General features: G+C 42.6%; 2 protein-coding genes across 2 annotated transcripts; both read left to right on the plus strand.

Moving 5' to 3' along the window:
* Positions 1-1347: 1347 nt before the first annotated feature.
* On the plus strand, positions 1348-7005 carry LOC135077224 (uncharacterized). The gene is made up of 4 exons (XM_063971768.1): positions 1348-1825; positions 2297-2416; positions 3029-3166; positions 3272-7005. Exons 1-4 carry the CDS (start codon positions 1348-1350, stop codon positions 7003-7005), a joined length of 4470 nt encoding a protein of 1489 aa, XP_063827838.1.
* A 692-nt stretch (positions 7006-7697) lies between these two features.
* LOC135087999 (uncharacterized) lies at positions 7698-11175 on the plus strand. The gene is made up of 3 exons (XM_063982881.1): positions 7698-7840; positions 8240-9188; positions 11012-11175. Exons 1-2 carry the CDS (start codon positions 7717-7719, stop codon positions 9181-9183), a joined length of 1068 nt encoding a protein of 355 aa, XP_063838951.1. The 5' UTR covers positions 7698-7716; the 3' UTR covers positions 9184-9188; positions 11012-11175.
* The last annotated feature ends 366 nt before the right edge of the window (positions 11176-11541 follow it).

Raw genomic sequence — 11541 nt, forward strand, 5'->3', positions numbered from 1 at the left:
ATTTCTCAAGAATTTGGATATCCATAAAAACCTGGGCCCGGTTATTTTGGGGGGCAATGTTTGGAGATAAAAAAGAGCATTATGACCGTGCAGCGGAATGCGACCTTTCCAACGACCTTACTCGAGATTTTAGTGGTATTTTATGTTCTCGTTTTGTACATATTTGCCACCATACCTGGGGTCAAGTTCCGGGAAAAATATTTTCGTCCATCTCTAACTTCAGACCAGATTGTTATTTTCGTCAGAATGGTGATGACAGATAGATGACTATCATTGGTTATTTCCTGTTGTGTGCGAAATAATTGAGCCAAATAACTTTACCCGTTTCCGTTTAATTAAGTGTGCTTTATTTTGGTGGTCAGTGTAATTTGTTTTTTAAACTGATTTATAGATTAAATTATGTCTGCGTGCAATATTGAGATCATGAGCTGATGATGTAGGAGTGAAGAATCAACGTAAGTGATTATGAAGTATGTTTGCCACTACCAGTACTGCCACGTTAAAAATGTAGGATATAAAAAAGCTCGGAATTATTTTTGCTATTATTTTCTGTAAAAAGCATTTTGACTATAGATAAATACGGATTCATCTAAAATAAGACACAGCAGTATATAAAATTATTTGTGAAAAGCGTCATACGTCCGCAAGTCGTCGTTGCGAGCTTTTATTTCTGAGCTTACGGACGTAAGCACATCGTTCGACAAGTATTGTACTTTCAAAGGAGGCTGGTTAATAAATAACTATTTTATTTCTTATTTTGATAAAACCCTTACATCCTGCTTTCACGGTTGTAGACAAAAAAGTAAAAAACTTTTTGCAGTGCTATAATGGACCTTATGGCGTTGGATTAGAATATAGCTAAGTCTTCAGGACATGAAGGAACGTGACCTCCGCTGGCCTTACCCGATATTTTGGCACCACGCGTCTCGCCCACAGGCCGTGACATTTGAGACTCCTCTTTTTTCATATATGACCTGATAAAAAACTGAACTGGCTATTTTAGATAACTAAATCACTTTTTAATTTAACCTTTTAAGGCACTACCTACTTATACTTGGTACATAATATGTATAAACATCAGCTCCATATCTGAATACTCTATTTTTGAGCTTTTTTCGGACAGTGGGTGTTGCTGGCAGTTTGGCCAGCAATCCTTTTTGATAATTGTTTATGGTTTTTTACTTTTTTTTAATATTGTTTTTTGGATTTTTGAAGTTGCCTTTTGTACACTCTCGTGTTAATGTCTTGAGCAATACTGCTTTTTGCCCCTTTGGAGTTTTTCCATAAATTGCTTCTTCCAATCATCGTTTTTAACATTGGTCCTCCGATAGGAGAGGTGAAGGTACCATGCTCACTAGAAGCAAGGTAAAGAACCAATCAGGTAACCCTACAGAGCCCCAAGCCTCACAGGTATGTGTAGATCCTAGTGTCACGGTGCCTCAAGCAGGTGGAGGTTCGCTTGGAGCCACTCCAAGCGTCGATATCTCCACCTCAAATGCTGGAGGTACTCACTCTAATAGGTCTAAATCTACATCCAGCACAGTTAAAGCTCGCTTACAGGCCGAAGCTCTTCACGCTAAGGCTATGCTTGAAATTGAGGAGCAGTTAGCTAAGGCAAAGAGGGTAGCTCAAGACAAACTTCTGGCAGCTCAACTCGCTGCCATCGAGTCTAGTACACGCAATAATTCCGTCAACTCTTGGGTTCACAGTTTGCCTGACCATTTCTCGGATATCGTATCAGCCGCTGCACAGCCGCAGAATCCCGCCGCTTCAAGTGCAGAGGACAGTCCAGGTCCTTTTGATGCTGTCAACACGGTACCCAAAGGTTCAGAAGGCTTACTACCTAATCATAGTCAGTTGACGTCAAAACATGTAGAACCACATCTAGTTTCTCCTTCTTGTCATCATCAATCTAATGACATTAGAGAGCTAGCTCGTGCCATCACTTCCTTAACCAACAAACCTAGACCATCTCAACTACCTATTTTTAGTGGAAAACCAGCTGACTGGATAGCTTTCAAACAGTCATACTATCATACCAGTCAGTCATGCTCTCTCACCGAAAATTTAGCACGGATTCGATCTTCCTTGCGCGGAGATGCAGCTCTATCTGTGTCCGCCCTCTTACTGACTTCTAGAGACCCTGAAGAGGTCATACAGGCTCTAGAAGATAATTTTGGACGGCCAGAACTCATAGTTTTAGAAGAGCTTGCACAAATTCGCTCATTACCTAGACTACAAACAGATCTCAAAGATTTAAACACCATTTCATGTCGTGTACACAATTTAATTTCAGTTTTGAAACATTTAGATCAGTTGGAGTATTTGCATTCACCGGAACTTTACAACACAATTTTAATAAAGTTAACACCGTTGATGCGTATGCTGTGGACACGCTATGCCGCTGAACACACAGGTAAGAAATCCAAACTGGAGTTATTATCTGATTTTCTTCGTTTCGAATCCAGGAATCACACACGTTTTGGTTTAATTCCTCAACAAAATTTTCCTGTAAATAAAATGAATTTTCAAAACAATACACATGACAGGAAGTGTCACGTCCATGTGACAGACGTAACTGACACTTGTCTCTTTTGTCATAAATCTCATAGTATCATAGACTGTGGAGGTTTTAAGTCTATCGATGTTGACCAAAGAGTACAATTTCTTCGTGATAATAAAATTTGTTATAAATGCTTATCTCAAAAGAAACATCAATGGCGTTCATGTTCCAAAGGAAAAATGTGTGGCATAAATCAATGTAGACTCAATCATCATCAACTGTTACATCGTACGTCAACCAGTTTTTCTAAAAATTCTGCTGCACCTACCTTTTGTCAACCGTCTGTGCCCAACATGTCCACCTGCGTTTTCGTCGAACAGGAGACTAATGACAGCAATATCCAACCGATAGTTCAACCATCTAGTCCTGTTGAGCATCCGTTGTCTAATGATACTGCCCTTTCGTGTTCATTAGCCCCTTCACATCCCTCACGGAAAGTTTTACTAAAGGTGATTCCTGTTGTAGTAAGGGGACCCCAAGGTGATGTTGAAACCTTCGCGTTACTGGACGATGGATCTACAGCGAGCTTAATAGATTCCACCATCGCGCGTCAAATAGGTACCCAGGGCAGAGATGGACGCATACGTATACAAGGCGTAGGAGGTATGGTTTGTGAGCAAGATATACAGTACGTTTCATTTAAAATAAGAGGAAAATACAGTAATGAATTTTATACAATAAATAATGCTCGAACTATTTCTAATATAGATCTGTCTAGGCAAACGGTTTCGGTTCAAGACATTCAATACTCACACCTGAGTGACATTGTTTCTGATCTCACATATGAAGATGCCAAGCCTAAAGTTCTTATTGGCGCCTCGGATTGGTTTTTGACAGTACCACAAGAGTTAAGGTCAGGCTTGCGTTCACAACCAGTAGCCACTCGTACCAGGCTAGGCTGGGTACTTCATGGTCTTTCTAAGAATAGTAGGAATGTTAAAGGATTTGATTTTATAAATAAAACCAATGTGGAAAATATCGACTTAGCGGAACTAGATAATTTGGTCAAGGAACAATTTAAATTAGAAGCTTTAGGAATTACTAAACGTTCCACATCGTGCGGACCTTTACACGAGCGTGCATTACAAACTCTCGACAAGACTGCTGAAAGGTTACCAAGCGGTAGGTTTAAAGTCGGTTTGCTCTGGCGAGAGGATAACCCGCATATCCCTGATAGTTATGCTCTAGCTCGTTCTCGTTTCAATACTTTAGAGCGTAAAATGGCTAAAGACAAAGATTTGAAAATTGCGTATTCTAAATTTATTACCGATATTATTGACAAAGGTTATGCTAAAGAGTGCGATGATACGTACCAGTCACTTGTAAAGAATAATTGTAGGTTCTGGTACCTCCCTCATTTTGCGGTTTTCCATCCACAAAAAAAGAAAATCCGCGTGGTACACGATGCAGCTGCTCGAACAGATGGAGTCAGCCTCAACTCGTTATTATTGCCCGGGCCCGATCTATTGCCTTCCCTTCTAGGAATTCTATTTCGTTGGCGTGAAGGACGTATAGCAATGATAGGAGACATAAAGGAAATGTTTCCACAGGTGAAGATAATAGAACGGGACCAGGACATGCAACGGTTTTTATGGAGAGATGCGGACTGTGGAGGTCCCGTCAAGGAATATAAAATGACCTCTATGATTTTTGGTGCCACTTCCAGTCCTTGCACTGCCATTTACATTTTGCGCAAAAATGCACAGGAACATGAGTCTCGGTTTCCTGACGCCGCTGACACTATCAGAAACACATACATGGATGACTGCGTCATTAGTGTCAACGACGTCAAACGCGCAGCTCGCCTTGTCGCTGATATTGTCGAATTGCACAGTCTAGCAGAATTTGAGATGAGGGGATGGGTATCTAATAATAGTGAAGCTCTTCAATTGTTACCACCAGAGCTCTGCGCCACGACACCTACATCTGTGGTTCCCCTCGCTCCTGCTACCTCAACTTGCCGTGTATTAGGATTAATCTGGGACACAGCTCAAGATGCGTTACAATTTCGCCCAACAAAAACGCAGCAATCTGAATTGCCTAAATTAACAAAAAGATCCGTTTTATCTTGCGCCATGTCCTTGTACGACCCATTAGGAATTCTTTCGCCACTGACAGTTCATAGCAGGATACTCCTTCAAAAATGTTGGCGAACAGGAGTATCTTGGGATGAACCCTTACCGATGGACCAACAAAAAGAATGGGGTTCATGGTTAGACAGTATCGCGTTAGTGGAAAATATGAACATTCCACGTTGCTATGCGTCTCATTGCAACGCGGACTTAGACCAATCTGAGCTGGAGCTACACGTCTTTGCTGATGCCAGCGAGTTAGCTTACGCGAGTGTCGCGTACTGGCGTATTTTGGATTCAAACGGTAAAGTCAAATTATCCTTCATTGCAGCGAAGTCACGGGTCACTCCACTCAGGCCAGTCTCGATGCCGTGTCTGGAGCTGCAGGGTGCTCTGCTGGCCGCACGCCTCGCGCCCACTATACTGGCGGAGCACGATGTAACTCCATGTAGGCGTGTATTTTGGATAGATTCAATGAACGTTCTTGGTTGGCTAAGAGCTGAAGCCCGCTCATTAAAACCCTTTGTTGCCAACCGTGTAGGAGAAATATCCGAAATCACTGAGGTCTGTGAATGGCGGTGGGTTCCGACTAGTTTAAACGTCGCGGACGAAGCTACTCGAATGAGTTCTGCAGTCTCCTCTCGATGGGTTAACGGTCCTAGTTTCCTCCTTAAGAGTCAAGAAACTTGGCCCTCGGAGACTTTGCCACCCGTTAGTTTAACTCAGAATGATTTCGGACGGGAGTTTAAGGCAGAGTACATACACATTCATGCCTTAGACGATCAAAATTCTCACACGCCAACGCCTATTTCGTTTACATTGGCGGCGGACCCTTCGCGATTTAGCAGTTGGTTGCGGATGGTGCGTGCAACCGCCCGCGCGCATCAGTATATCAAAATCCTCCGCAATCGCATAAATTCAAAATTGGGGTCACATAATTTGGCTACACGTTTCTCTTCATCCTCGCGCGCTCATAATAGTCATCCAGCGCATTCATTATCGTCTCTACCATTGCTCAGCGACGAGGATTTATACACGGCAGAGGTTCACATCATTCGTCAATGTCAAGAAGAGTCCTTCTCAGAAGAATTGAGGTCGATTCGCCGACGTCAAGCAGTCAACAGAAGCAGCCGTCTTCTTCGTTTGACTCCCACGCTCGATTCTGAAGGCCTACTCCGAATGAACGGAAGAGTCTCTGCCACGCCTGATATGCCCTCGTTCACTAAGAGACCGATAATATTGGATGGTCGTCACCACACCGCTCGCCTCCTTGTAACACACTATCATAAAAAAGCTGCTCACGGACTGAATGAACTTGTGGTGAACGAGATACGCCAACGTTACTGGATTTTGCGACTGCGAAACACAATCCGCTCCATAGCTCTGCGTTGTACTATCTGCACAATTCGTCGCGCGAGTCCGGTTCCACCACCGATGGGAGACTTGCCGCCGGAGCGTCTGGCTCATCATCGGCGCCCATTTACATTTGTGGGACTAGACTACATGGGGCCGATGATAGTCGCAGTGGGAAGACGACGAGAAAAAAGATACGTTGCCCTTTTCACGTGTCTTACTACCCGAGCCATTCATCTGGAGATTGTACACAGCCTCTCAGCGGACGCTGCAGTCATGTGCCTGCGACGATTTGTCGCTCGAAGAGGTACCCCATGCAAGATATTGTCAGATAATGGGACTGCCTTCGTTGGGGCTAATAATCTACTTCTTGCAAGCTACCAGCAGTGTTTCGGAGACGAATGTGCTAACCAACATATTTCCTGGCAGTTCATACCCCCTTCAGCTCCTAATATGGGGGGAGCGTGGGAACGGATGGTTCGAACAGTGAAGACGGCGCTGAAAGCCATGCTGGCAGAGCAAGTGCCCAAAGACGAGCTTCTATGCACCGCTCTTCATGAAGCAGAAGCACTGGTGAACAGCAGACCGCTTACCCACGCGTCCAGCGAACCTCACGCTCCCGAATCACTAACGCCGTTTCATTTTCTCATCGGTTCATCGTCACCGTATCATCCCATCAAGACTGATGCCGGGGACCTGCTCAGTAGGAGTGATTGGAAGAAGTCTCAACGCCTCGCTGAACTATTTTGGCAGCGTTGGGTCAAAGAGTACCTTCCTCTAATCGCTCCTAGAAGGTCGCCCAAAGGTTCTTCGTCGCAGAATTTCCGAGTTGGTGACCTCGTCCTTATCGCGGACGGTAATCTCCCGCGGGGAACATGGCCTCGAGGCAGAATATCTGCGGTCCACCCCGGCAAGGACGGAATAATCCGCGTCACAGAGGTCACCACTCCCGGCGGAATTCTGCGGCGACCAGTCACCAAGCTGGTCAAACTACCATCCAGTCCCCCTCCTGACTAAATCGGCTCTGCCAGGGGGGTGGAGGATGTTGCTGGCAGTTTGGCCAGCAATCCTTTTTGATAATTGTTTATGGTTTTTTACTTTTTTTTAATATTGTTTTTTGGATTTTTGAAGTTGCCTTTTGTACACTCTCGTGTTAATGTTTTGAGCTGCAAAGCTGCAATATACCTACTGTTTTGGCCCCTTTTTTGGAGTTTCCTTGATTCTAGTGGCATACCACAATCACCACCGGCAGGCCTCTCTATAATACAGTCCACCATCGTTTTTAACATTGACCTACTGTTTTGGCCCCTTTTTTGGAGTTTCCTTGATTCTAGTGGCATACCACAATCACCACCGGCAGGCCTCTCTATAATACAGTCCACCATCGTTTTTAACAGTGGGTATGATGCAAATGATTTGATTGTAAATTATTCAAGTGATATTCAATCTGTATGTCCAACCTGATAATTGACTTTGGAATCGAAAGTCAAACTTACTAGACTAAGAAGGTAGGTTATCAATTTCATCTAAACAAACCCTATTATATTTCGTCGCTTCATTCTTCAGATATAATTAACCAGGTAGTCCCTTTTAGGTGCTGGCAACAACTTTTAGAGAATTCAAATATTATCTGTGTAACGACTTTTTTCCCCACCGCGGCGCCCGCGCGCTCCGATCGCTAGCTCATTCTTTTTTTGTGCGAGGCAACGAGTACACGTTCCGTCCAATATGCCGAAACGCAGTAAGGAAGAAAAGATCGAGCGTTATCGGAAGAAAATAAGGAAGTTACAAGAAAATAAAAAGACTTACCGCCGCCGGATTATTGAATCTGACGATGAAGACGAAAATCAATGTAAGTAAAACTTTCATTTTCTCAAGTGAATAAAAGTGAAAGTAAAAATTTTCCATAAATAGACCGACTAGTATGGATTGACTGCGAGTCAATAAATACAATACAAGGTACATTGGGGTTGACTGCGAGTCTTCAACAATGATACTATTTTACACGCCCGCCATGACGGCGCCGTGACCTACATATTTTTATATCGGCCAGTAGGAATTAACTGCGAGTTAATGACTACACAATTATATTATAGATTTATATTATATAGGCATATACATCGGGGTGAATCGCGAATTTTCAACGATGCAATGCAATATTTGTTGAGTAGTTACTACTTATAACTAAACACATTTTCATAAAATAAAATATTTCTACCCACATTTTAAATATAGTTTTATATTGTTTTAGGCTACCTAGAATCGCCGTCCGAGGCATGTATTAATATACAAGAACCTCAGGACAACGATATTTCGATACCAAATGACGAATTGGTACAGAACCTATTAAACGATTGTCCAACCGAAGCGAAGTCAGCAGAAAACATTTCTGCCGACCCGCCAAACCTAGAAGAGCCTTCGTTAGATCCTGAATTGCTCTCAGCTCTGGGTGAAACGGAATCCGATTCTCCTGAATATGGCGAAAAAATCTTAGACAGCCAAGCCAAGTTATGGCTACCAATTCTAAAGAAAGGCGTTCCAAAGGAAGCCAAGGACAAACTGCTCAAAGAATACGCTGTACCAGACAATTGTCGCCTCCTGCAAGCCCCAAAACTAAATGCAGAAATCGCAGCAGCTCTTCCAGACATGGTCCGAAACCGAGACAAGAGTTCACTCTTGGCTCAGCAGCAGCAGCTAGGCTTGGGAATAACAGCGTGTAATAGAGCACTAGACCTATTACTATTGAATGGGGACAAAGTTCAGGCGATCAAGCACCTGAGTAATAGTTGTCGTTTATTGTCGGATTTGCACTTCATGTATACACAAAACCGCATAAAATTAATCACACCAAGTCTAGACAAAACCTGTCTCAACGTGATTAACGACGCTGAAAGAGATAGTACTCTGTTTGGTGAAAAACTGGGTGAGAACATCAAAGCTGCGAAAGCAATAGAGAAGCAAGGGCTTCAAATAAAGAAAGGACCAACCCAAAAAGCTCCAGTGACGTATCCTCAGCAAGCTGGCGCTCGTCCGTCCTACCAGGGAAACTGGCAATCTCCTCGCTTCCAGTCGAACAGAGGGGGGCGGGGAGGGAACCGACGCCATCCTCCAGCACCGCAGATGCGCCGGAACAATCAAACCAACAACACAAAGAACGCTCAACAGAGCAAACCTCGTGCGCCAGCGCAGCAGTAACACAGGTACACGCCGGTCGTATAAAATACTTTTATAATTGTTGGCTAAAAATTACAGAAAACCCGGTCGTTCTCGATTGGATTAAAAATGGATTTTCCATCCCCTTCTGCGACAATGTAAGACAAACAGTAGTGCCACGTAACAGTTTTTCAATAGACGAAAGACGAGACATGAAACATGCTATTGAAAAATTGTTAGCGTTAGGGGCTATAACGCCATGTAAACCGAGAAATGATCAGTTTTTATCTAAAACTTTTTTGACTCCAAAACCAAACGGGGGCAAGAGATTTATATTAAACTTAAAACCGCTAAATAAATTCATATCACCCCCTCACTTTAAGATGGAAGACTACCGTACGGCAGCAAAATTAATTCCTGATAATGGATACCTTGCCACTATTGATTTAAAAGAGGCATATCTTCTTTTACCTATCGATAGCGCGGACCGTAAATACCTCAGATTCGAATTCGAATGTGATTTAAATTCAGTCATTACATACGAATTCACTGCTATGCCGTACGGTTTGTCTTTAGCACCTAGAGTGTTCACAAAAGTAATGAAAGAGGTGATATCCTTTCTAAGAAACCGAGGTTTTAGATCAACAATCTACTTAGATGACATTTTATTAATCGGTGATACTTATACAGAGTGTCTTAACAATATTAACGAAACCCTAAAGTTGTTACAATGTTTAGGTTTTATTGTGAACTACCAAAAGAGCTGTTTGATACCCCAATCTACTTGCAAATTTTTAGGATTTGAATTTAATACCAAGGACATGACAATGAGTTTGCCACATGCCAAACGTAACAATATAGCACAGCTAGTAAAAAAGTTTTCTACCTTACCAAATTGCACCATCCGTGATTTTGCCCAATTAATCGGAGTATTAACATCCGCGTGTCCAGCCGCTAAGTATGGGTGGCTGTACACAAAAATTTTAGAGAGACAAAAATTTCTTTTATTATTGGAACACAACAATAATTATAACGCAAAAATAAAATTATCGGACGAAATACTTCGAGATCTTAACTGGTGGAGTAATAATATATATTCTACCTACAACCATATGAGACACACTCATTTTCAATTTGAGATTTACACAGACGCGTCTCAAACCGGATGGGGAGCCGTTTGTACAAATACTAACCAACATGCTAATGGGATGTGGACCATTTCAGAACGTAATAGACACATAAATTACCTAGAATTATTCGCAATTTTTCTAGGGCTAAAAACCTTCTTTAGCCAAGAAAAAGACTGTACAATATTGTTACGTGTGGATAACACCACAGCCATCAGCTACGTGAACCGGATGGGGGGAATTCAGTTCCCTCATCTAAATGAACTATCCCGACTAATTTGGCAATGGTGCGAGGAGCGTAACATATGGATTTTTGCTTCTTACGTAAATACGAAAGATAATGTTGCAGACAGTGATTCTAGAATTATTAACCCGGACACTGAGTGGTCTTTGTCACAAAAAGCTTTCCAAATTATTCAAGAACATTTTGGCGAATTTGAAATTGATTTGTTCGCTTCGCGCACCAACGCCAAATGTGTAAATTTTATGTCTTGGAGACCGGATCCCGATGCGATGGCTGTGGATGCTTTTACTACAAACTGGCAAAGCTTTTACTTCTACGCGTTCCCGCCTTTTTCTCTGATTTTAAAATGCCTGAGAAAAGTGATTGATGACCAAGCATCTGGCGTTTTCGTGTTTCCCAACTGGCCTTCGCAGCCTTGGTTTCCTTTGTTGAAGAAGTTAATTTGCTCAGACATCATTTATTTTGATTGTCAAAAATACCCACTTCAATCTCTTTTCAGAGATCAACACCCGCTCAGCTCCAACCTTACCCTGGCGGCTGCGAAGCTCTGCGGCAAGCCTTCGCTCAGCGAGGTTCCCCCCCAGAGGCAATCACCTTAATGCTCGCTTCGCTAGCTGACAGCACTATGAAGCAGTATAATGTTACACTAAAGCTTTGGTGGCAATATTGCTCAGAGCAAGACATTAATTTATTTGCGCCTTCACATACATCAGTGCTATCTTTTTTAAGTACACAGTTCTCTAATGGATGTTCCTATAGTAGTTTAAATAGCCACCGTTCCGCGTTGTCGTTACTCTTAGGCAACAGCTTTACATCGAATGAGTACTCCGGTACTTGGGACCCGCAATTGGTTCTGAATTTTGTTTCACGATGGCACCCTAATGCCGAATTATCACTAGAAAAAATAACGAAGAAGCTAGTTGTTCTCCTAGCTATCTGCACTGCACACCGAGTGCAAACTCTCTCACTTATAAAGTTAGAAAATATCAGTTTTTCAGAACAAGGCGCAAAATTTTTTATAACGGATTT

This window comes from Ostrinia nubilalis, chromosome 1 (genome assembly GCF_963855985.1).
Source record: "Ostrinia nubilalis chromosome 1, ilOstNubi1.1, whole genome shotgun sequence".
NCBI lineage: Eukaryota > Metazoa > Arthropoda > Insecta > Lepidoptera > Crambidae > Ostrinia > Ostrinia nubilalis.

Coding starts and splice junctions, on each gene's coding strand:
- LOC135077224 (XM_063971768.1), top strand. CDS start 1,348: ATGCTCACTAGAAGCAAGGTAAAGAACCAATCAGGTAACCCTACAGAG. Junction 1,826..2,296: donor TGTCAACACGGTACCCAAAG/GTTCAGAAGGCT, acceptor ATTTAATTTCAG/TTTTGAAACATTTAGATCAG. Junction 3,167..3,271: donor ACGTATACAAGGCGTAGGAG/GTATGGTTTGTG, acceptor TTTCTAATATAG/ATCTGTCTAGGCAAACGGTT.
- LOC135087999 (XM_063982881.1), top strand. CDS start 7,717: ATGCCGAAACGCAGTAAGGAAGAAAAGATCGAGCGTTATCGGAAGAAA. Junction 7,841..8,239: donor CGATGAAGACGAAAATCAAT/GTAAGTAAAACT, acceptor ATATTGTTTTAG/GCTACCTAGAATCGCCGTCC.